The following is a 26624-nucleotide window of genomic DNA, read 5'->3' on the forward strand; positions in this document are numbered from 1 at the left end:
TTGCTGTCTATGGGAGGGTCAGAGAGCCCTCAGATTTAATCAATAATATCTTAAATTGTGTTCCGAAGATGAACGAAGGTCTTACGGGTTTGGAACGACACGAGGGTGAGTAATTAATGACAGAATTTTCATTTTTGGGTGAACTAACCCTTTAAATGAATATTGTCCTTAATTCTTTTATACAATCCTTCATACTTGAAATTAAATCTCTTGATATTTTCTGATCTCAGTCAAGATGTATTATCAAAACAATCTCGGCAACCCTGAGCTGGATACACACATAAAATGTCCTTCAAATATAAAAATACTTTTAATAAATGTACTTTATGCTTAACTAAATGGGTTCCAGAAGTAAAATGGATGAGTGTTTTCTACCGCATGATTTGAAGTTGTCTTAGTTTAAGACGGATCTGTAATTAAAGTCACCACACAGCATCAGTTTAGCCCTCCGACAGCTGTCTCGAGCGAAAGGGATGTGATGATGTGGATGGAGCTTGATTCAACTGGAAAACCAAATGGAAACATTCGTTGTTGTTTTTTTGTGCGCGTGCTGTAACAGAATGGAAAGATGTAACATGAGAGGGCTGAATTAGTCCTCAGACAGCACAAAGACAAAGAGCCTTTTTAGGTTTCCTGCAGCCGCTCACGAAAACGCTGAGTTTCAATCCATATGGAAAGTTAATATGCAGTAATAAAGTCACCACACAGCATCAGTTTAGCCCACCGACAGCTGTCTCGAGCGAAAGGGATGTGATGATGTGAGAACGTGAGGATGGAGCTTGATTCAACTGGAAAACCAAATGGAAACATTCATTGTTGTTTTATTGCGCGCGTGCTGTAACAGAATGGAAAGATGTAACATGAGAGGGCTGAATTAGTCCTCAGACAGCACAAAGACAAAGAGCCTTTTTAGGTTTCCTGCAGCCGCTCACGAAAACGCTGAGTTTCAATCCATATGGAAAGTTAATATGCAGTAATGTTTAATGTCAGCACATGTTGTGGAATTACTTTGGCATCTGTTCGGCTTCTCCGGGAGACTCCAACGGCGCTAGCCAGAAAGAATGCCTGACTGGCTGGAGGTTATTGACATGGGGCAGACTCTCTCTCCGGGGGATGAGAGAAGTGCTCTCCTGACGGGCCTCCTCATCCTGAAGTTTCCAGAAACTCAACACGAGCTGACGTTTGTGTCACTTTCGTTATGAAACTGTCAACAGAGTCAACAAAGCTGTCACGTCCCATTATTATAACAGTTGGCTGAGCCGGTATTAAAGCCCTATGGTAAGGTAGCGTTTCACACATCGTTTATGCGCGCTGGGGCCGTGACACAAGATGCCTCATCTGTGAATCGTGAAGACTCATGGGTTCGGCCTGTTCGGACACATGAAGGGAATCGGCCCAGACCGTTTGAGTTTGACGCGTCAGGTTGGTGAGCATTCTTTCTCCAGCAGGTCGTGTTGTCTGTCGTTTTCCTGGTGTGTTTCCTCCACCGTTTATTTTTAAATGATATTCTGCTGCTCTGGCCTCCATCCACGCACACTTCTTTCCACCCGAAACTTTCCTTTTTCTTTGTGCATGTGACATTTTGCAACGTCCTCATTATTCAGCTGGCCTGTCAAGTAGAATTAAGAACAGTAGTGCATGGAAAAAGATGATCAAGATTTCTACAGGGAAAATCTGCTCTTATAGACGATTATAAAGCAGACACTGTGGATCTTCATCGCCTTGTTGATGAAGAATAGTGATAAATGTTCTAGTTTAAAAAACTCTACAATACATTCTTAAAAATAAAGGTTCCGAATAGACCCACATTTTCTGTTTCTTGCTAAAAAAACTCATATTCTGATGCTTAAAACACGTAAAATACTGATCTGAAGAACCTATAATGTACTGTAACATCAAGAACTTTTTAAATCTCCAAAGAACGACAAAGTTTCAAGTGACCTTTACTTTTAAGTGTGGTAAACACTATTGTACACGCTTAAAAATAAAGGTTCTTTATTGGCATTGATGATTCCATGAAAAACCTTTAATATCCTTGGAACTTTTCAATTGCACAAAAGGTTCTTTATTGTGGAAAATGGGCTCTTTAAATGAAATGTTATTCAAAGTACAAAAAATCTGACCCAGCGGTTGGGTTAAATGTTTAACCCAACCTTCTGGGTAATAACCCAACCACTGGGTCAAAACAGCCCAATTGCTGGGTTTGTCCCTATTTTACCCAGCACTGGGTTGTATTTAACCCAGCATTTTTTAGAGTGTAAGAACTGTTCACTTCAAGGTTCTTTGGGGAACCAAATATGGTTTTTCTATGGCCATTTAGGAACCCTTATATTTAAGAGTGTGATATTGCATGCTGCACACTGCTGGTTAAATATGCTAATTAATTTCTGTAATATTAAGCATGTCTAATATTTACATTTACATTTATATTTACATTTAGTCATTTAGCAGACGCTTTTATCCAAAGCGACTTACAAATGAGGACAATTTTTTATTAATTAAAATTTTTTTTTTAATATCATCTATTGTTTGCATTTTGGATGACATTGCCTGTTTTTCCTATGCATTCTTTGCATTCAAGACATTATTCTGACAGCAGAGATTTACATCAGTCATCAGCATTCATGCATGCAGATGTAACATGGATGTTGAGTGCGTAAGTGGACATCTCATTGCCTTAGATCGCCGCCTGCTGACATGAGATCCACGACGTTTTGATGTAGATTGCATGTCAATAATGTCTATGACAGAATATCATTTTGAAATACATTTGTTGTGTTGTCCTTTGTGTTGTACATGGAAACAGTGTAATAAGCTGTTCACCCATGTACATGTGCATGACACTTTGACAACCAGACGAATGCAGATTGATTTCCTCCTCATATATCTGCGTGATTTTTGATTGATTTATTTTTTTGTGTGTTGTACATTTTCCTTCACACCTCTCAATTAGGAGTGTTGTCACGTACACCTTCTGTTTGAAAAGGAACTACACAAAAGTCTGTCACGACAAGTTGTGTATTCTTTTTTTGAGATTTGCAATGGATACGTGCCTTCAGTAAAACTCGTCAGTACCCAAGCCTTGCTGGAATATATGTATATATACAAAGCGTATATATAACATATATGTATTTTTTACTCCTGACAGAGCCATCTGGACATCATTGACATCTTGAAAACTTGATTCCATTGTATAATCAATATCTTGGGAATGGAAACATTGTCTTGATATGATTTATTTTTGTCACCAGAGTTCCAGTGAACGGGCATGCCTTGTATTGAACGCATTCAGCATGTATTGGATGGTTGTCTGCACATGGATTGGCGATGACATTTTGTTTGTGATAGGCCTTGAAATGTGTTTAGCTCTTCTCTGCTTGAGCTGCAGACCATGAGATTCCAGGTTATGCAACTCAAGAAAAGGCCATTTGAACCGAAATGGCTTCCGTCACTCTCTTATGTTGTGTTTTGTCACCGTTACTTTTGGTTCTGTTTGTCTTGCCCAACAATAAACAACTAAACTTCTGTCCTGAAGTGTTTGTCGTTGGGATAGTTAAAAACCATCTACTGTTTCTTCACAATTTATTATTAATTGAGATATTGAAGTTTCTCATGCTCTTGACTCTATTAACCTCTTGTTTGCAGTGGAGCCTCCTTCAGACTTGAAATTTAAAATCTTAAATGAAAACACAGTGCATATGTCATGGAGGAGGCCTTCGTCTCAGATACAGGGCTACAGAATACAAGTCATATCAGATGCAGGTGCGTGATGTCAACAGCTGCATGTTTTTTGATCAGCTTTGAGGGACTTATCTTCTGACTCGATATGTCATTACATGTTCCAGATGATTTGAAAGATTTCAGTCTTTCTGCCTCGGCCACAAACACATCAATCACGGATTTAACTCCTGATGTAGACTATTCGGTGTCAATCAGTTCATATGATGGTGCGGAAGAAAGTATCCCTATACTTGGACAAATAACAAGTAAGTGCACACCAGACACCTCAATGTCTTTTTCTTATTAGTTTTGTATTTTAAAACAAGCAACTATGTACGTATGCATGGTGGGATTTGTTCATGTATTACGTTTTGGAATGAAACTTGAACATGAGTGATATTTCAAGCCATGCGGCTTATGGGATAAAGATGAGGAACTTTTAGAAATGTAGTTTTGCTTTTGAATGCCACTTGCAAGAAATGTTTCAATTTAATGTCTTAAAAAGATCAAGTAAAAACTAATAACATGCTTTGCTTACATCTTAAATGCATGTGAGAGTGCACATCTTTATTATAATTATTATATTATTTAATTTTAACAATAGTTTATTAATCATATATTTTGTTCACCACATGACTTAATAAGCATTTAAGCAATTTTGTTAAAGTACTTTTTTTTTCTATGAATACATTTTTAGATTATGCTTATACAGATTAAATACATATAAAGAGTTTTTTTCTTACAATGAACATAAATTAAAAACATGCTCATAATACAAGAGATGTCACTGAATGCATAAAATGCATTTTAAATGTATTTTGAATAAATTAAAGATTCAGACAAAAAATAAGCATTATGTCATTGACTCTTGTCGAGGAGTGTTTTGATATTGCTACAGGCAAGCAGCATTTCAACCTCTCATTGAAAGAGGGACCTGAGTCATGTCTAGAAACCAGAATATAATAGAGTTAGGATTGGACTCCTGTGACTTAAGCCATAATGGAACATTCCATAACACCCTAGGAATCACATAGCAATGCACTAAAAACCATTCAGAATACTGTAGCAATTGCATAGCAATGCCCTTTCAACACACTAGAATTGTGATTGTTTTGAAATTTTGAAGCACCATTTATATTTTCTTCAGAAAATGTAAAAAAAATCCAGTTTAGTTTGAGATCTTCTGAGCAAAATTACAATAAATGAGGTGTTGTTGATTATCAGTTTTGATAAATCCATTTGCCGAAAGGAACTGTGAGCTTCCAAGACATAGACCTAATTTCTTCTCCTTTTACAGTTCAGTCCAGCAACACAAGTGGAACAAGGAAGAAACCATCAGAGACTATCAGTGAGTATATTCAATCAAACCGTATCTTCTTCATTCCAGATTTTAGATTTTTCTTGCTTCTTGTCACCTGTGAAATGAAATTTTATATGCAATGTATTAGATCACATTTTTCCTTTAAACTTTCTTCGTCCGACCATTGTAGACTTGTTATTGTGTGCAAAAAGAAAGATTGCTTAAGGTTGTGGTTGGCAATGTAAAAATTGCCTTTAATTAAAAGCATTACAATAGAATCAGAGCTCATAAAACATTTTACTTTGTACTGTTAGAAGTGGCTGGTATAATACAGAGAAGGGCTCAGATGCCTTTTCTAGCCTCATTCATTGACTCTCACACACTCAGACATCACATTTTAAGCTGTAATCATTTTAGGTTTATCTCTAACCAACAGATGGCAGAATTCTACACCGAACACCTAGATCAATATCCAGAAACAACTTAAATTAAATTTAGATCATCATTTAAGTGATTTTTTCATAAAAATGTAATATTTCACGTGCAAGCTAATGGTGTAGTTGCGGAATTCTGTGGTAAATAGGAACAAAAGTACTTCATATCTCCCAAAACACAGCATTAATGTATAGATAAGAAGTAAACAACAACAAAAAAAGATATATTATTTGTATGATTAAAAATGTATATATTGTTTACAATTACTCTTTCAATTTTGGGGTCATATTGACCCCAAAGACCATAAGTGTAAACATTAAACGAGGACCATTTGAGGGTTAAACTAGTGGAAAAGATTATGGTCCTGATACAATTCCACTTCTTGTGAGTCCAAATTGTGAGTACCGCTGCCAAAACAAATCCAACTGAAATTCCAGAAAACCAGTTCTCAAGATATACATTTCACAGTAAAGTTTTGGATTCATGTCTAAAGAAACAGAAATAAGTTTATTGAAAGTTTCCATTGCTTTGGAGGCATCACTTTTGTTGGGAAATGTTGAAGGAAACAGAGAGAGGACTTGACTTTTTTTTTTAATGTAGTTGCAAAATAAACAAATGTGTAAATAGACTGCTTTTCTTTCAACAACGACATTTTTTTTGTCCATTAATGTGTCAAAACAAATAAGTAAAATGACAAAGACTGTAGTAGATCGTATGCTGTCATACTATTATATGGCTTTCTCTCATGCCTCTTCATTTCCTCGTCATGCAGAGTGTTCAGTGAGTGCTGTCACGGATCTGGTTTTCCTGGTGGATGGCTCTTGGAGCGTGGGAAGAGAAAACTTTAAATTCATCCGGAGTTTCATTGGGGCCATGGCAGGAGCCTTTGACATAGGAGAGGATAAGACCAGAGTGGCTATTGTACAGTACAGCTCAGATACCAAGACAGAGTTCAACCTGAACCAATATTACAGGCGGCCTGATGTCCTACGAGCCATTAAAAATCTGCCCTACAAGGGTGGTAATACCATGACAGGTGTGTAAAAGATTTTAGATTACCATACCGTAATTTAGCCAATTTGGACTTGTTTCTGTATCGACATCGTGGTTGGTCCCGGAAGAACCCTACTCAGCATTAATCATCCATTCAGAGTTTGGGGATTGTGAAAGTTGTATGGATTGGGTTTGGCTTGGAGTGTGAACAACATTCTTATCAATCTATCATGCAGTAACATGTAGATGATATAGGAACACAAAACTGCTCAAAAATAGTTAATTACATGATTAAACATAAAAAGAGTCCTAAACAACTGAATAACACCAACACTTCCAAAATAATCACTTCTTCCTTCAATATGAATGAATTTGTATCTTGGTTTCTTACATGCTCAACCAGGTGATGCAATGGACTATCTGGTGAAAAACACCTTCACTGTGACGGCTGGAGCCAGGAAAGGCTTTCCAAAAGTAGCCATGATCATCACTGATGGAAAATCACAAGACCCAGTTGGGGAGTATGCCGAACGGCTGAGAAACATTGGAGTAGAGATCTTTGTCCTGGGTATGTGTCTATACATCTGTTGAACATGTTTCTGATATTCGTAATCCAAAACTGTATGGAACACTATTTCAAGCTGCAGTTTATGTCTTCAGGTATCAAAGGAGCAGATGAGGATGAGTTGAAGGAGATGGCCTCCACTCCCCACAGCAAGCATATCTATAATGTCCCAAACTTTGACATGATCAGTCAGGTGCAGAAGGAGCTCATCACTCAGGTGTGCTCTGGTGTGGAGGAGCAGCTAAATTTACTTGCAAGCGGACAGGAAGGTACTGCCCATGCACACATAATCCCACTAAACTCACAGAGAATTGACCAGTTAATGGAAGATCTATAAATCATAAATATCTTTTATATCCTTTTTTACCCCAGATGTTGAACCAGCTTCAGACCTCAGAGTAACTGACATCTCCTCCAAATCCATGAGAATTACGTGGGATTCGTCTCCTGGTGACATCACAGGCTATAAGCTGCAGGTCTTCCCCATGATTGCTGCCGCTAAGAAGCAGGAGCTCTACATAGGGCCCACATTCACCGTGGCCAACGTCAGAGACCTGTCTCCTGAGACAGAGTATGAGATCAGTCTGTTTGCCCTCAAAGGTCTGACCCCTAGTAAGCCACAAGTTGTCAACGAGAAAACCCAGCCTGTGAAGGTGTCTACAGGTAAGATGCTAACAACTCATTGTGATCATGCGTCCAAGGCCCTGTTTACACCTGGTATTAAGATGCGTTTTGGTCAATCGGATCACAAGTAGACAAGGGAGACACATTCCCATTTACACCTGGTGTTTTAATCCAACACTTTTTTCCACTTTTGACCATTCCTGTCCTGATTTTGAGGGGAGGATTATGGGCGAGTGTATATATATGGTCTTTTTCTGATCTTTCGATCTAATATTGTGAAATAAACTTGCGCAATTTACATAAGAACACAAAAGGAGGCAACAGAAAACGATATGGAGAGCAGCAGCTTTAAAATCACTACTGGTAAGACGGCATTGACATTTTTTGTTGCCTTAAAACAAAACTTATGATTTCAGATGGCAAAGTTTAAATCCTGTCTGGCTAACACGTCCTGCAGTGTTGAAGAATTAGGTCAGTAGGCAGAGAGGAGACGGTCTTTTATGGCTGATTGAATGTATTCGACCACATGAGCGTCCACTACAAGAGCAATCCCGTCAAATGCGTTTTCTACTACCTCTGGAAGTGGTCAAAAGTGGACAAGCTCAAAACATTTTGCATCCTGTTCACACCTGTATTTAGCGTTGTCCACTTGTGATTGGATTGACCAAAACACATCTTAATATCCGGTGTAAACAGGTCCCAAGTATTCAATCAATAGATCTGAGCACTACAAAATATTCCTTGAATTGTGTTGATCAAAGATGCAACTGCTCATGCCCGACTCTTTAACCATCCTATTAAAGGTTGGAATATACTACATGACAAGTGTTGAGTCCCGCAGACTGTAAACCATTGCAAAAAGCATGGCAAAAGTTGTGTTGTGTGTTCCAGCCTTAAATCTCATAGATCCATCCAACCTATCCATAGTTTATCTATGTACTGGTACTTTTTAAGAACTGTTAACCCTCAAAATGCATTTTTTTTTAAATAATCATATTTAAAATTTCCAAACAGACGGGTTGTCTTGTGTTTTGTTCCCTATAGAGTGCTCCCTAGAGGTCGAGGTCCAAGCCGATATTGTCCTCCTGGTCGATGGCTCGTACAGTATAGGACTGGCTAACTTTGCTAAAGTTAGAGCCTTCCTTGAAGTGCTCGTCAAATCTTTTGACATCGGACCCAACAAAGTGCAGATCAGCTTGGTTCAGTACAGTCGGGATCCTCACACTGAGTTTGCCCTGAACAAGCACGATGACAATGCAGCTGTGCTCAATGCAGTCCGCACCTTCCCCTACCGTGGAGGCTCCACCAACACTGGCAAGGCCATGACCTACGTAAGGGAAAAGATCTTCATTCCAGCCCGTGGCGCTCGTGATAACGTGCCCCGAGTCATGGTGCTCATCACAGACGGCAAGTCCTCAGATTCTTTCAAAAACCCTGCCAACAAACTAAGGGATGCAGACGTGGAGATTTTCGCTGTGGGAGTCAAGGACGCCGTGCGCTCCGAGCTGGAGGCGATTGCCAACGCTCCTGCTGATAACCATGTGTTTGAGGTGGAAGACTTTGATTCTTTTCAGCGGATCTCCAAGGAACTAACCACATCCATCTGCCTAAGAATTGAGCAGGAGCTCCATAACATTAAGAAAAGAAGTATGTGCCACCTTCGATTATACTCGTTTATTGGTTTTTCTGTAAATTCTGTTCATGTTTATGTGAGTGAGATTTATGGATAGCTTACCATGCTTTCCAAGTAGGACATGTTCCTAGATCAACAGCCTTGATGGATCTGGAATAACATTCTTATCAACCAATAGCATTTTAGGAATGAAGAAAGTGTTAAGGTTAGGGCCGGGGTTAGGAACTTAAACAACAAACTTATCAGCCTATCTATTCCCTCTGATAAGCAGTTTACTCTGGGTAGTTAGTTAAGGATAGGGTTCAAACTATGTTTTATTTGATGGGAATGTTGTTCCAGGATCAACAAAAGATCATAACACAAACAAGCTCTGGAAACATCTGTTGAGGACAGATTATATAGAGTAAACATAATGAACAATTTCAACATCATAATCAATACTAAATTGTTGTTATACACCACGTATTTCAATTTTATAATTGTGTTAACTCATGTGTATTTAGAATGTATTGCTTAAGGTTCTCTTGGAGCAAATCTGCAAGCAAGACCAAACGTAAAGCATAGAAAGCCAGATGGTAAACTTTCAAGAAAATTTACATCGTAAATGTGATTATAGTGATGTGCTCTGTCATACAGGTTTGGTTCCACCAAAGTCGCTAAGCTTCTCTGAGGTCACCTCCAGAAGTTTCAGGAGCTCATGGACTTCTGATGGAGAGGATGTCCTGTCTTTTCTGGTGCGTTTCAGGCCAGCGGCTGACATAACTGGAGACTACATCTCTTTGGTGGTTCCTCCTGACACCACTACTACGATTTTGCCCAATCTCACACCCCTGACCACTTACGAGGTTAATGTCATCGCCCAGTATGATAAAGGAGACAGTTTTCCTTTGACAGGCGAGGAGACGACTTTAGAAGGTATTTAATCATAGTCAAAGTCATTTATCACTGACAAGTACAGCTTTTTTGCATGTGGCTGATAACGCACTGCTCTCGTATTTCAGAATTAGGCTCTGTCCGTAACCTCATGGTGAGTGAAGAAACTGTAGACAGCTTCCGCGTGTCGTGGAAAGCCGCTCCAGGAGCAGTGCTGAGGTACAGACTGTTGTATGAGCCAGTGGGTGGAGGAGATAAACTGGAAGCAGAGACTGATGGGAGTCAGGTCACCACTGTGCTCCACGAACTGCTGCCCGTCACCACTTACCGTGTCACAGTGTACCCTGAGTATGCAAGTGGAATGGGTCCCTCCATGGACACCGAGGGCACCACCAAAGAAGGTCAGCACTGTTGGAAGTTTTGTTGTTTTCACTTCTGATTCTGTTCCCTTGAAATTCAAAAACAAGTAAATTAATACCATATTTATTATTCTCTCTCAGTCCGGGGCTCTCCACGTGACCTGAGGGTCTTGAACGAGACTGTGTCCAGCATGAGGGTCTCATGGCGGGCAGCTCCAGGCAACGTGCTTCAATATCATGTGGCCTACAAACCTGATGGTGGGGAAAGGAAAGAAATGTTTGTTAAAGGAGACACAACAACTGCTTTGCTGAAAAATTTGTCGCCGGATACAGAGTATGAGCTCTTCGTTAGTGCCCGTTACACCTCTGGCCTCGGAGCGCCACTTATGGGAACAGGCACCACTCTGGAAGGTATGAGAATTCTGTATTACATTTGAAGTTTGTGCTTTCTTCAAAGCAATTCATTTGTCTGCAGTACACTGTATAATATGAAAATACAAATGGTGGTTTAAGACACCCAGATGGCAGTCTGCACCAGTGGTTGACCTACACTGTTTTTTCAATAATAGATGCAGATAACCTAAAGGCATGGCTGCCGATCTATATGATATAATACAATTTAATGAAAGAAAATTAGAAATTGAACATTTAAATCAACACTCTAAAAAATGCTGGGTTAAATACAACCCAGCGCTGGGTAAAATATGGACAAACCCAGCGATTGGGTTGTTTTGACCCAGCGGTTGGGTTACTGCCCAGAAGGTTGGGTTAAACATTTAACCCAACTGTTGGTTGAAAACAACCCAATCGCTGGGTTTATCCATATTTAACCCAGCTTTTTTTAGAGTGAAATAAAAGCTGACACGAAATTTGATCAAAAGTCACTCAAAATTGTTTAAAAAAGTGCATTTTCAACTGACAAGGGCTGTCAGAAAATGCTGTCAAATTCTGACAATCTCCAAATATGATCATTCCCCAATATTGGATAATATAGAACTTTATGGCAAAGTGTTGAAGGGAAACTGTACTACTAACTGCTACCCTAATTGTTTCTTCGCACACTTCTATATCACACTCTTAACAGAGGACAGACGTACCTAAAAGACTTTCGGTGTTGTCTGTCAGTGTGAAGTGAACTCTAAATTTGGGAACCAAATGGATGACGTTTTAGATGTGCCATCTAATGACTGATCTCACTGTGTGGATTCCCACACGCTCTGGGTTTATTTGGTGTGTGGGCAGCAGATGAATTAGCTGAGCTTGTAAAATTTTCCTCACTCATGCTTGGCATTGCAAGAAGAGTGAATGGAAACAAAACCTCAAAAGATATTGGTTTGGATTCATCTTTTCTAGTGTCTAACTGTGGTCTAGCAATCAGAATTTGGGGTTTTAAACTTAAATCATACAGTGTATAGTTCTGTTCTACTTTTCTAAAGTTACTAATTTAAAAACCACATGATGTCGATATATAGATTACATACTCTTTTGATACTGTGCTGGATTTTTAGTGATTACTAGTTATATAGTCTGGCTTATATGAGTGGTCTCAAACCACTAAGAGCCAATTTCTTTAACATAAAAAACGCTTCCTTTTTTGTGAAGTACATGTCTCTCTCAATATTCTCTTGATAAAAAGCATGTCAGAACTACCATTAACTTGTGGGCTTGTTGAATATTAGCCACTGCCAAACAATTTCATCCAAGATTTTTAGCCTGAAAATAAATGCCCAAAACTTACTGCATGTCTTTCTTCGGATGCATTTCAAGCAGTGTCATATTAAAATTACCGATTACAGCATCTAACCGGGACCGCTAATGGCTGTCCTCCGCTCATTATACAAAAGCCCATATTTCAGAGGCTTGTCATTATGTATGCTGTCTCAAGCCGCCTTTCAACGAAGAGTTAAAGGAAACATGTGACTAATTTTTGGCCGATGACAAGGCGTTTCCAAACTGAGCTGCGTTAAACTCCATATCCTGGAGCATAACACAGCTTTCTTTGTTTTAGCCCCCAGAAAAGTGCACTGTGGGGCCAAACTCAGTCAAGGCAATTAGGAAGTGACCTTAAACAAGGGCTTTAGGGACCGACCAGCTCACACTGCATCTCCTCTTCAGCCTATTAAACCGAATTGTTCAAAATGCCATAACAAATGTTGACTTGCATGTCTTCTTAATTCAAAAATGTAAACTTGTTTTTCTAAATCCGCCAGTTTTGTCCCGAGGCCTCAGAGCGTCTTTGTGTTTTAACATCTGGTGAATGTGGTTGCAGTCAGCATGAGTTTTGTCTCATGATAGTTTTTGTGGAAAATGGGCTTGGGCTGTGAGATCTTTGCCAGCACCAGATTATGTCTCTTATCCAAGACTTCTGCCCTGTTTTACTGAATATGAGCTGAATTCTGCGAGAAGAGAGAGGACAGACCTCATTTTCTCATCAAGCGCTGTCCAGTTAGATCCCAGGCAAATTTTGCAAATCTTAATCAGTGTGCTATTTGAAATTATCCAAGTGTAAGTCATGCAAGATTGTTTGAGATGTTTTCATCAGCTTTGTATGGCAGTTGTTCAAAAGGACGTTCAAGATGTTCGTTACCAATGTGTTCTCAGTTTGTGACCACCCGACTGGTTCATTACCTCTTCAAGATTGAGTTCTCAGATGTGCCATTTTTTTATTCCACTCAGTCAGTGGCAGAGTTTGCTTCTTCTGAATGTGGACACGGGTGAGAAGATCCAGAAATTAAATCCAGGGCCTGAAATTGGATAAACTCTATATGAAACAGCTACAAAGAGGAAATCAATGGAAAATGGTGCTAAATTGCTCATTATGTAGTTCTATGTTTGTTTAGCTAAAGTTGGCACCAATGACCAGAGGCTCAAGCTTTGGCTGGTTCGATTTAGCCCCTGCTGTTATGTACTGCAACTGCACAAAGAAAATGTAGTCATGTAAGCAACATGTAAAATGCTTATATACAGTATTATAGTATAGTACAGTATGCGTCCAGTTCTGACTATGTCTGTATGAGATGGTCAGTCAGAGTACCTTGCAGGCAAGCGGGCAAGTTCAAGTCATGGCTCTTTTCCTGACCCTGTTCTCCACTGCTTCCCGTCTACCCTGTTGTTGTCCTATCGAAATAAAAGCAAAAGCCCCAAAAAATAACTTCATATGCATGAGGTGGTCAGACCTTCTGTCAAGCAAATGTGTTGAGCTGAAGGACATAGCATTGGAGAATTTGTCTTGCTTCCAGGTACTCCGAACTTTTCCAAAGTGAAATAATTCAGGATGACAGTCACGTTTAGTGCTAAAACTCCTGTTCCCAGTTAACATCAACATTTTGCTTGGATGGAACGGTAAAACAAGGATCAAAGAAGGAAAAATAGCATATGTGAAGGTCCAAAAGAAGTCTGGTTTTAATCTGGCCTCAACACATAACAATATCAGGACAGCATTAATAAACTCATGCACGGTATTGCACTGTTGCGTCTCTGTTTAGAGGCTACATTTTTTTTGTCATTGCAAAACCACAAATGAATAACCATTAATAGCATGCATTTTCTGAGTAGAGGTGCACTGCAGTGCCTGGCATTGGCAGTTTGTCTGCATTTTAACAACCAAAAGCAGCTTGCAGAAGACATTAACATACGATCTGCTCTCTTCTGTGCTCTGTCAGTAAAATCAGACCTCTATGCTGGACGTAGAAACAACTTCAGATCCAGTCAACCTGGAACAGAGTCCTAAATTCTCTGTCTGATTCATCTTGAATTAGTTATTGGTGTTCGCTAAGGCATGCATCATTGTTGGCTTAGTGATTTGAACAAGTCCTTCAACTATTAACTATTACACTTCAGTCTATAACTTGGTGTTATGAATGCAAATCTGTGTGTTGCTGCTTTACTAAGTAATCAGGTTTTTCACCTGGTGGGTAATAAAATGACAGAACCATTCAACACCTCATGCAACCTCATGTGTCGACAACTTTTGCACAGGCAAACACCTCTCACATATTAATTGGAACATTAGAAAATCTAGCTTCTTTTCTTATTGTCCCTTTTTTACCCTTTTTTGAACTGTCTAAAATATTCCAACGTAAAACAACCCTGTACGGACGTTTAAGAAGAATTAGACTTTGGAGCACTCTTCGGAAAGAAACTGGTATATACTTTTCCTCAGCAGTTATCCTGTCATTTGCAGTCCCTAACCTCCCAGGTCTATGAGCTATCTAGTCCCTGTTTGAGCTATGACGCAGAGCCTGGTAATTGCACTTTGAAAAAATGGACCGTTTGGTTTGTTTTAGACCAGCAGAGCTCAGTGTGTTGGAGACAGGTGACTATCCTAAAGTCAGGAGAACATGAGGCTGGGTGGTGAGAGGGAGAGGTATTACTGTGGAAGTTTTACACTGCAGTTTATTCTAGTTCACTATGCTGTCAGCACAATTTCATATCATTTCAAGTCCCTCTCCTCTCTTCTGCTTCGGGACACTCAGCATAGAACTGAGAGAAAGAGAGAGAAGATAGGTCGGGGGTATGGCACAGATCAAAAAGCGAGCTACATCTGCAGTTTTAGCAGTCTGTGTTTAATGGATCGGGTTTCGTGTTCAATGGAAAGTAGATGTGATGACAGATGTGTGGCAGCAGGGAGAGAGATTATTTTTGCAGAGCTGTTTTCCAGGGTACGCGTTACTGACAGAGTAAATCAAAGCAATCGCGAGCTACCGGCGTTTTAGACAGACTAGCGGAGAATTAGATAAATGCTCATTTAACCGAAGAGTTCACTCAGATTTCTCAGATTTTTTAGAGGAACACTGCAAGAGACCACTGCTCTTTTTTCTTCAGTGAAAGAAAGCATGGGATGCTGATCTTTGGTTTGCTAGTCCCAAATAAGGGAAGCAGGAGTGCTGGTAAACCAGCTACTCAATCTCAGTTTTGCTTGAGAACAGAACGCTGGTCCACCAGCTAGACCAGAAATATACCAGCTCTAACCTGGACCAACATTGAATTCATGCTGGTTTATGCTGCTTTTTTCAGCAGGGCTCTCAGCGTGACTAGGTGTCAAAAACCTCCTTAAAATCATCAAAACATGCCCGTCTAACAAACTTGGACAGCCTGGTTAACCAACACAGCATGGTTAAACCCACCTACAGTATTTTGCTGGTCTTAGTTGGTCAATTCAGTCTTTAAGCCTGGCCAAACTGGTGTTAACCGGTATAGGCGATTGGAAAGTTGGTCCCCTAGCCTGACTAGGTGTCAGAAACCCATCTAAAACCATCAAAACACGTCCTCCTAACAAACTTGGCCATCCTGGTAGAGAAGTTAACCAATATAGCCTGGTTAAACCCACCTACAGTATTTTGTTGGTCTAATTGGTCTTTAAGCCTGGCCAAACTGGTGTTAACAAGTGTGTCTTCCAGTCTGAATACTGTAAGTGTCAGAGAGCCCTCTAAAACCTTTGAAACATGACTGCCTAACCAGCTTGGCCAGACTGGGTGACTAGTTAACCAAAGTGACCTGATTTAGGGGAAGTGTTTGTTGCTTCTCTGTCACCAGACTTTGCACTTATTATGATCTGTTTTAAAAACTTTTGTGTCTTTTTTCTCAATCATTCAGAACTCGGTTCACCTACGAATCTGGTTACTTCGGATGTCACTGAGAACAGTTTTGTAGCATCCTGGACTGCCGCCCCTGGCAACGTCCGCCTTTATCGGGTCACCTGGAAATCCCTCTTTTCGGAGGAAGCTGGCGAGAAAACCGTCCCCGGGGACATAACCACCACTGTTCTGGATGGACTGACACCGGAGACCCGCTACAAGGTTTCTGTCTACGCTGCCTACAGCAGTAAGGAGGGGGAGCCGCTGCATGGAGAGGAGACCACAGATGGTAAGTCCATTCCCACCTGCGTAATGAATCCAGCATATGACCAAACGCTCTTTACCTCGCTCTGTTTGTCTGAGGGCGGGCCTCTCGTCCTGAGGTAACCTACCCCAGAGAGGAAAAAAACTTGAAATACTGTATATAATGTCAGAATATTTCACTGACATGCACATAAACCTCAATGAAGTATCTGCCCCACCAATCTGAATAAGTCTGCGGAAAGTTTAAAATTACACTCAAAACAATTCAGCTACTAGCAAATTAAAAAACAAAAATAGGTGTGGTGCTTGATAAGCCACGTAATGAGTAACAATTTTTTTTTTGCAGACTTGAATGATGCCTTAACAATGAATGAACAGATTTTTTACCTAAATGTTGACAAAACCCAAAGACTTACACCCAAGCCAACAAGCAACCACTTAAGGTGCAGTCAAATCAAACATTGCTTATCGAAATTCCTTGGGCGAAATCTAGTAATTATCAAGAGAAATCTATGTGTGAGGGTGAAAAGTTTACTCAAGCAAATTTCACTCATGTTCAAGTTGGCCCATGAGTTTGAGCAACAGAAAGCTGCATGGTTAGAAAGTGACTTCTCTGTGAGCTGTGCTTCATTCATTGCTAGACAATTCACACAAAGGAACTTTTTGTCTGTTAAATTTTGCTGACATTTTGCAAATGATGCTGCACAATTAGGACACCCAAGCAATCATATAGAAATATGCAATTTGGACATCTTGGCACCCACTTTTTCAACACCCTACCAAGTTTTGCATTTTGGGGTAAGCACCACTTACATTTAAAATTACACTCAACAAAATCATTTCTCGAGTTTAATGTCTGTTTTAAGAACACTCTGCAACATAATGACATGCTTTCTGAAGTATGCGGGAGACAAAAGCTCTAAAACAGAAATGTCTCAATGTTCATTCTGATGTGGAAAAAGTGAAAGAGTAACTTCCATTTCCTTTCATAAGCTCAACACCAGGCGGAGGCAGAAGGTTTGCGTCATTGCCACTGTTTCCTCTAAAATACCTTCGCTGTGGGCTATTGTAACATATGGTGTAGTGTATGGAGTGTGTGGTGCGGTGGGTTTAATGATTTACACATGCTCACTATTATCAAGGGATGCAGGATTTCAACACACTCTACAGCACTTATTGCACCCTCTTACTTATTCAGTGGGGCAACTCACTCCAGTTTAGAACTGGTTAAGCGTGCTGTAAATATGTAATTGGTTTATCTTGCTGTCTGGCGGTTTATTTATTGTCTGTCATCTAAAAAGTCCAGCAGTTGAGCCGAAAACAGGCTTCTGGCTTAGGCAGCACCATTTTATGTCTGCTGCCATCACTCTATTTCTTACCTCCTTCAATACCAACATAAACACACGTTGTCCTATTGACTCAGTGATTCTTTGAAAACTTGGAAGTGTCATTTTCCATCCATAAAACTCCTAATTTGTAAAAGGTCTCTCCATCTGAAAGTGTTCCGTAGACCTGTTAAAGGCGGACAATTCATTCCTTTCCCTCTTGCGTAAAAACACTCCTGTCACGGCATAAAAAGAGAACATTGCGGACAGTCTTAGAGTGTCTGCGTTATGCATGACGTACAACCATTTCGGCATGTCTGGTTTCACCCGGTTTGGAGATCCGTGGTCTGTGCTGGATCAAGATTATCTTAGCAGACAAACTTTCATTATTCAGATGGTTTGCTTTTCCTGACCCCTAGGAAATGTGGTTGAATCAGTCCAACGTTTAATGGACATTGTCTTTCATTTATCTCCCCAACAGTGTCCGCCGCTGCCAGAGTTCTTACAGTTTCAGAAGAAACAGAGAGGACCATGCGAGTGACATGGCAACCAGCACCCGGCAATGTTGTCAATTATAGGGTATCGTATAAACCTCAGGGTGAGACACGCCAGTTGGCCTCCAAAGCACCAGGGGGCACTAACACTTTAGTCCTGAGACGACTGCAGCCACAAACCACTTACGATATCACAGTGGTTCCCGTCTACAAGTTTGGTGATGGAAGACAAAGACAAGGAGAAGGAACCACGTGTAAGTTAATAGCAGATATTTGACAACTTGAGGTGAGGCAAAAGTTGTTATTTTACTGTGAACATGTTCATCCTCTTTGCTGTCTAATTTGACACCCTTTATTTTCGCTGCAGTGTCTCAATATAAAGCTCCCAGAAACCTGCAAACTTCAGAGCCCACTAAAACCAGTTTCAGGGTGACCTGGGATCATGCTCCTGGGGATGTGAAGGGCTACAAGGTCACCTTCCATCCCACTGGGGTGGATATGGACCTGGGAGAGTTGCTAGTAGGCCCCTATGACAACACAGTGGTTCTGGAGGAGCTAAGGTACGAGACGCCAATGCAGACACATTAAAAACTTAACAGACGTCTGTTGAACACTGAAGATATGCCCTATAAACACCTTCAAAGTCAATGTGAAATCAAGTGGACAACACATACCTTCTTGAAACATGTTAATGGTAGTTTTCAGTCACGAATGCCCTGTAGGGCAAAACATCCATAGAACTTCAGCACAGGCCTATCAATTTTCCATCTGTTTCAAAGCCACAAATATTTAGATTGAACACTGGAAAATCTGCAACATCCACACTGTTATTAAACTATCAACGATTAACTAAATTGAGCTGAATAATGACACTATTGTCGTCTGTAGAGCTGCTTATAGCTGAATTACAGTAAATTTGTTTCATGAAAAAAAAAGTAATACAGTGATATTAAAAGATCAAATTGCAGTTGAGCTCAGATTATGAATGCAATGCGCTAAATTGCACATTAAGCATTTTCTTTATAATGGTTTTCAATGGGAAAATCCTTAACATGAAACTTTGTGTGTTGCTTTTATATTTTGTGCTCATCTGCTTGCCTACACATTTTACGTTTAATTAATAAGGTGTATACTGAATTTGGTCTTGTATACAAGTATTGTATACAAGTATTGTATACAAGTATATACAAGTATATACAAGCTACAAGTATTTTCTTTATAAATGTTTTCTATGGGAAAAAGTTTAACATGCAATTTAGTATGTTGTGTTCATATTCCAGATGCAGCTGCTTGCCTGTATATAGTATGCATCACCAATAATGTATATTGAATGTAGTCTTTTAAAAGCACTGTCTTAATATATGAGTATTTAGTATAAAAAAAAAAAAAACAGTGGACAGCAGAGAAAGCCTTGTTTTGCCCTCCAGGTGTCCGTCCATGTCAGGGTGTGATGTCATGTGAAAACCATGCATTGTGATCTATTAGCCTGTTAAGGTTGATGGATAAGATTGTTGACTGATTTGCATTTCTCTCATCTCAGGGCCGGCACTAAGTATACAGTGAGTGTGTTTGGTATGTTTGATGGAGGAGAGAGTATGCCACTGGCTGGAGAGGAGAAGACCACCCTCTCTGATGCCCCTGAACCTCCAACCTTTGAAACTTCAGGTACAATTAATAATAAAAAAAACTACTCTCTTTCTGAGAAACCAACCAATCAGATCTCATGTCTCTTCAGGGTATTCAGCTCAATATGTAGAAAGTTACTCGAGTTCCAAAACTATTAGCATACAGCATTAATTTTGAAACAGAGGATATATGGAACAAATCTACTGCGTCTGCTCTTCATTTAGTGAATCCATATATAACAAAGCGTAGGTTCTTTGTCAGTTTTGAATTGGAAAAGTAGACTTCAGCCTAGTGCTTTGAGTAATGGCAAATACCTTTCAGCACAGCTAATTGTGTTGTGAAAGAGCAGACAGGGTGACTGCGCCACATGGTAGCCATGTCTCTGCCTTTGCATGGAAGGACTCTTGAGTTTCAAGAGCGAGAAAGATTATCTTACATGGTCTGGAATGTTGCTCCTAATTGGAAACAGATCCAATGGTGAGGGTCGGCCGACCGACACCGGCAGGAGAGGGAAAAGCAAATATTCCCAGACAAGAGCTCTGAGGTGTATCGCTCAGCTTGTCATTTGCATGCGACACGCACTAACAAAAAAAGCAACAATACTGTGGCTTTTTGGACTAGTTCTATGGAAATATTGGTACATGGTTTACACTGGTTCCCAAAGTCATAGTTAAAATGCTTCTCTCTTGCATTTTTCTCATTTATATATATAAAAGTTGAATTGGTAACATTTTACAATAAGGTTCTATTTGTTATCATTAGTTAACTGCATTAGTTAACATGACCTAACAATGATAAATACTTCTAAAGCATGTATTAATCTTCGCTAATGTTAATTTTTTATTTTACTAATACACTATTAAAATCAAAAGTTGTATCGTGAATATTGTTTGATATGATCTAACATGATCATGATCAATCTTGTATTGTTATTAACTAACGTTAACAAATATGAATACATACTGTAACAAATGTAGTGCTCATTGTTAGTTAAAGACTCAACTAACAACATTTAAGACCTTACTGTAAAGTGTTACCTCTGAATTGAAAAAAATAAATTAATAAATAACATGAATTTTAGAATTTCTAGAATTTTCTCAACTCTACGTGTTTGTTTGAAACCTGATGATAATGTTATCTTGCATGAAAGGACATCTTTTGTGCTGCAGTGGAATCTTGAAAATGTAAACAATAACACAAATTTGCTGATTTTATTAGTGACCTAGTGGAGAATCCTTCTTATTCATTTATTGTCAAAATGTTTCATTGTTTTAAATGGTTTAATTTCTAAAATGTTCAGGTTATTTTCAGTGTTAAAATATATTTTCTATAGCAGATTTTCAGTATTGTATTTGGGCTCCACTATGTATAAACACATACACAAGCATTCAAAAGTTTGGGGTCAGTAATTATTTATTATTATTTTTTAAATTAAATGAATACTTTTATTTAAATTGATCAAAAGACATTTATAATATTACATAAGGTTTCTATTTTAAATAAATACTGTTCTTTTCAACTTTCTATCCATCAAAGAATTCTGAAAATAATGTATCAAAGTTTCCACAAACATTTGATGAAGCAAAAAGTAAGAAATGCTCATTGAATCAGCATATTAGAATGATTTCTGAAGGATCATGTGACACTGAATGCTTGAGTAATGATGCTGAAAATTCAGCTTTGATCACAGCAATGCATTTACAATTACATTTTAAAATATAAAAAAAAAGAAAAAAAAAAAATTTAAATTGTAATATTATTTCATAATATAACTGTTTTTACTGTATTTTTGATCAAATAAATGCAGCCCTGGTGAGCATAAGAGACTTACGGACTCCAAATTGAGCAATCTGGGCTTGTTTAAGGACACTCACCTTTGCCTATCCTTTCGGTTATTCACAGACATTTTATTATTCATCTTCCATTACAAAGAGCATTTCCCAGTATCTTTCTAATAATACATAGAGAGAAGATTGCTGAATATTGATTGTAATCATTAGCTGTTAAAGGTGAAGTCTTTAATTTAAGGCACATTTTTAGTACTCTCGTATTTTAGTTTCCCATGCGGAGACAAATGCAATTTGTCTGCAATGCATTGACCGATTTGCATCTGTGTTTGCTGACTTGCCTAAAGTATGTTCCAGGCTTTAGTGTTTAGGGTACGAGGGGTCATAATTTAAATGTGAGAATTCCACATTACAATTGAGGATAAGCACCTGTTTGACTAATACATCTATTTTAAAGCCTTAGATAATTCATTTTATTGCTACTATGTCTAGATAACACATTTCATAAACATAATAGCCACAGCGTTTTAAAATATTAGCTGGATATGTTCATTGAATATTATCTTTTTTTTTTGTGCTTGAGGGAATGATCTATAAATCAGGCAATTATGCAACATGTTCTTTTTGAGCAGGGCCGGATGGGCGGCACTTTCCCCTCTTTTCCCTTCATTCAGGTGTCTGGAGAGAAAGCAAGATGGGACACAGACAAAGACATCTCTTACAGAAATGGATTTTATAGTTGATGTTATTTAACATTAAATGTAAAAAAATGTGTGTTTTCAAAATGCCAAATAAACAGTTTTGTCATGCTTTGCATGACTGTGTGAATGTTTTGTGTGTTCAAGTATGTCTAATCTCTACCTCCTTTATTACAAATCACAATCAGTTTTGATGTTTACATCTTTTAATTATTATTATGTCATTTTATGATAACTGACTGAATTGTTCTCTGGCCAAATAGATATAATGTGCAAAACCACAGCCCAGGCTGATATTGTCCTGCTTGTTGATGGATCTTGGAGCATTGGTCGTCTGAACTTCAAGACCATTAGGTCTTTCATTGGTCGCATGGTGGGTGCCTTTGACATCGGGCCGGATCGTGTCCAGATTGGTAAGAGAAATTTATCCTGAATCCAAAGTGAGAAGATCAACAACTAAGTGCCATGCACAGGAAAGAAAAATCACAAAATATCTCAATCCTTTCTCTTGAGTTCTCTCTCAAGTCTCAAGTTTCTCAGATGTTGGTTTCTCCTGAGAAAAAGACCTTTATCATCTCATATGTGTGCTTTAGAGTTTCAGAAGATATCTCAAAAATGTCTCAAACTTTGATTGAGTAATCAGGATACTACATTCTGTAATCAAAATCAGATCTCAGTATAACCTCCAAAACCAAATGATGTATTATAGCTGTGTACTCATACTGGTTGGTAAGAGAAATTTATCCTGAATCCAAAGTGAGAAGATCCACAACTAAGTGCCATGCACAGGAAAGAAAAATCACAAAATATCTCAATCCTTTCTCTTGAATTCTCTCTCAAGTCTCTCAAGTTTCTCAGATGTTGGTTTCTCCTGAGAAAAAGACCTTTATCATCTCATATGTGTGCTTTAGAGTTTCAGAAGATATCTCAAAAATGTCTCAAACTTTGATTGAGTAATCAGGATACTATATTCTGTAATCAAAATCAGATCTCAGTATAACCTCCAAAACCAAATGATGTATTATAGCTGTGTACTCATACTGGATGCCAAATATTCTCTTATAAATGTTTTACTGCTCTTCAAACATTTTAGGATAAATATCTGAGAAAAAAAAAAATATATATATTAGGTCTTTTGTACTATAAAAGAGAAACTTCTGAGCAATGGCATCTTCTTATGTGTTTAATTATAAACACTGGATTTGTCCGTTTGTAGGTCTGGCACAGTACAGTGGAGACCCAAAGACTGAGTGGCACCTAAACTCTCACAGAACCAGAAAAGAGCTGCTGGATGCCGTGGCCAGTCTACCCTACAAAGGAGGAAACACTATGACTGGTATATCATATTTTATTCTGATCTATATGTCAGACCAAACACACTTGATTTGTGGTGAAATCTTCAAGTTTGTATGGAAAGCTTGTCTTCCACTTGTGATGTTTTCGCTTGCAGCTCCAATTTAAAAAATGGAACAGTTTATTGAATCTTTAGAAAATATCTAAAGAAAAAAAAAAACTGCATGTGTTTTGTTGAGTAGTATATTTGATACATCAAGATTTATGGCTCTCATAGTACGATAGAGTGAGAATAATGGAGCTCAAACTCGTGAAGGAAAAAACAGCTCAGTTTGCTTCAGAGACACAAACTGAGCAAAAATATGCAATTTGATGCAGATGCTGATATTTATGCGACCAAAAAATAAGATGAATTATAACGGCTTGGATGTAAATCAGTGAGATCTTTATAACAGGATAGTAGAATGACATAAATTAGTGTAAATATAAGTTTGCACTCAATCTCCCAAAATATGTCTTAGTAAGATGATATTTAAATGATCAAAACATATAATGCAATGCAATACAATCATGATTGAGAGATGAACAAATAAACGTCCATCAAATCCCTGATCATATTTGAGACTCACATTTAAACATTTTTAATAAAAAAATAAAATAATGTATTGATAATCAAGTAAAAGGTTTCTTCAGTTGAGTCAGTGTTTATCTTACCTTATGTTACTAACTATATAAAAGTTATTCTTATGTGTACTTTATAAAAATCAGTAAAGATAACACAGCAAAAAGACACGTGAAGCACGAGCTGAAGGTGGAAGTTTGTACAATTATATTAAAAGGGCTTTTACTTGCAAAAAAAGTACAAGCTATCAATCAGACGACAGAAGGAATTTTTTTTCAGCAAAGTTTTTATCATGTCAATCATTTAGAGGCCATAGAAATGTGCATATCAAATATGATACAGTAGCTTTATAGGGTCAATACTGGTCTTCAGTAGGCTTACTGCTCGTGTTGTGTATTTAGACTAATATTACCAATATTCTCTTATTCCACAGGCCTTGCTTTGAACTACATCCTTCAGAGCAATTTCAAGAAGAATGTTGGAATGCGTCCGAACTCTCGGAAGATCGGCGTCCTGGTTACTGATGGCAAGTCTCAGGATGACATCACGGTCAACTCTCAGAACCTACGTGACCAGGGCATTGAGCTGTATGCCATTGGTAAGAACTGGTTTTCCCTTATATGAATAGTTAGTGAAAGACAATGGATCATGAGTTTATTTGGGCTTTAACATGTCTTTTGTGGTTTTGATCTCCAGGTGTGAAGAACGCAGATGAGAATGAGCTGAGATCCATTGCTTCAGATCCCGATGACATCCACATGTACAACGTGGCTGACTTCTCCTTCCTGCTGGACATCGTGGACGACCTGACAAACAACCTGTGTAACAGTGTCAAGGGTCCAGGTATCACTGAGTTCACGCTCTCTAAAACAATGAGGCTGAAAGATACAGTATTTCTGACGGAACAGGGATAGTCAATAATAGAAATGTAGAGAAAAACTGACTGGACTGTGAAAAGTTGGCAATCTACATGGGAATGAAGGTCTAATGCCAAATTTACACTGCAGAGAATACATTTAAGAGCTTCTGATGTGGCATTTAGGCATCTTGACTGTTTAAAGGGTTAGTTCACCCAAAAATGAAAATTAGCCCATAAATTACTCACCCTCAAGCCATCCTAGGTGTATATGACTTTCTTCTTTCAGACGAATCCAGTTGGTGTTATATTAAAAATTATCTTTGATCTTTCAAGCTGTTTAATGCCACTAAGCGGGTTTTCCATGCATCAGTCCAAAAGAAGTTAAATAAAAAGCGCCCATCCGTAAAAAAGGTCTCAGGAGAGAGATCAAAAATTAGAAGTACAAAACGAGGATTTGTGAGAAACTTTTTTTATGGATGGGCGCTTTTTATTTAACTTATTTTGGACTGATGCATGCAACACCCGCTGAGTGGCATTAAACAGCTTGAAAGATCAAAGACAATTTTTAATATAACTCCGACTGAATTCGTCTGAAAGAAGAAAGTCACATACACCTAGGATGACTTGAGGGTGAGTAATTTGTGGGCTAATTTTCATTTTTGGGTGAACTAACCTTGCTGCACAGAGGTGGCATAAATGCATTTATACAAAATAGGTGTTGAGTCAAAGCAGGCATAATTTAATCTGGCTTTTATGCTGCTTTACATCTGTATATTATATTACATTAAGCAGACAGTCTACTAATACTCTAATGATTTCAAAGTTACTTATGGTTAGTAGAATGTCTAAACTGGACTATCCAAATAAATTGTTACCTGTATTTCTAATCAATCTCATTTTTAAAAAGTCCTTAGGCTAATAATACACACATACAATGTCAGCATGTTGATGGGGTGCTATCAACAGCTACGTCCTGAAAGGTTCAAGAGTTGGTCTTTCCTTTTCTCTTTCTTTTTTTCCTTTTTGCGAAATTTGAATACCTGAAGGCTTTGACCTTTTCATGATGAAACTTTGAGACTCTGAAACCCGATCCAGGCGCAGACAGACGTTCCAGGCTCCACAAGAAAAAAAAAATGGCTAGAAGCAGCCCAGTATAGAAATGAGCTGGGAAAAAAAAGACATGACAGTTAATATTCTCCATACTTTAACTTTTGACTGATTAGTATTATCTTCTGCCATTTCAAGACACACTGAGCATTGTTAGAGCTGCTACAGTGTCATAGCTCCTGTAATCTCTGGAGGAAATTCTTCTCCTCTTCTTTCAGTGTAGCAAAGTAAAATATGAGACATGTAAAATATGAGTCCTGACATTAACCAAAACAACCAGCTCTGAGATGATCATACTATTTCAAGATTTCAAATTTGATTTTAAGCAAAGTATATAACAATCAGAAAAAAGGACAAAGATGTCCGGAAAATCAGAAAAAAAAAGACTCTCAGGGTCATTGTGAATGTAAAGTGTAAAAAAAAAAAAATGGTACAATACAAAAACCTTGACTTATCATTGATTAAACATAT

The 26624-nt window shown here is 38.5% G+C and overlaps 1 protein-coding gene across 1 annotated transcript in view; it reads left to right on the plus strand.

Moving 5' to 3' along the window:
• Nucleotides 1–3649: 3649 nt before the first annotated feature.
• The window catches only part of col12a1a (collagen, type XII, alpha 1a), an 82175-nt gene continuing 59200 nt past the window's right edge, over nucleotides 3650–26624 (plus strand). Inside the window, exons 1-19 of the mRNA XM_016576526.1 lie at nucleotides 3650–3762; nucleotides 3846–3986; nucleotides 5018–5068; nucleotides 6228–6491; nucleotides 6852–7016; nucleotides 7109–7282; nucleotides 7386–7676; nucleotides 8682–9284; nucleotides 9907–10185; nucleotides 10272–10544; nucleotides 10644–10913; nucleotides 16098–16367; nucleotides 18149–18415; nucleotides 18529–18721; nucleotides 19702–19826; nucleotides 22536–22685; nucleotides 23489–23608; nucleotides 24621–24785; nucleotides 24884–25030. Of these exons, the coding sequence (XP_016432012.1) occupies nucleotides 3699–3762; nucleotides 3846–3986; nucleotides 5018–5068; nucleotides 6228–6491; nucleotides 6852–7016; nucleotides 7109–7282; nucleotides 7386–7676; nucleotides 8682–9284; nucleotides 9907–10185; nucleotides 10272–10544; nucleotides 10644–10913; nucleotides 16098–16367; nucleotides 18149–18415; nucleotides 18529–18721; nucleotides 19702–19826; nucleotides 22536–22685; nucleotides 23489–23608; nucleotides 24621–24785; nucleotides 24884–25030 (4012 nt within the window). The 5' untranslated portion in view covers nucleotides 3650–3698. The remainder of the gene's footprint in view (nucleotides 3763–3845; nucleotides 3987–5017; nucleotides 5069–6227; nucleotides 6492–6851; nucleotides 7017–7108; nucleotides 7283–7385; nucleotides 7677–8681; nucleotides 9285–9906; nucleotides 10186–10271; nucleotides 10545–10643; nucleotides 10914–16097; nucleotides 16368–18148; nucleotides 18416–18528; nucleotides 18722–19701; nucleotides 19827–22535; nucleotides 22686–23488; nucleotides 23609–24620; nucleotides 24786–24883; nucleotides 25031–26624) is intronic.

The sequence above is a fragment of the Sinocyclocheilus rhinocerous genome, unplaced genomic scaffold, assembly GCF_001515625.1.
Source record: "Sinocyclocheilus rhinocerous isolate Xijiao unplaced genomic scaffold, SAMN03320098_v1.1 scaffold2882, whole genome shotgun sequence".
In the NCBI taxonomy this organism is placed as follows: domain Eukaryota; kingdom Metazoa; phylum Chordata; class Actinopteri; order Cypriniformes; family Cyprinidae; genus Sinocyclocheilus; species Sinocyclocheilus rhinocerous.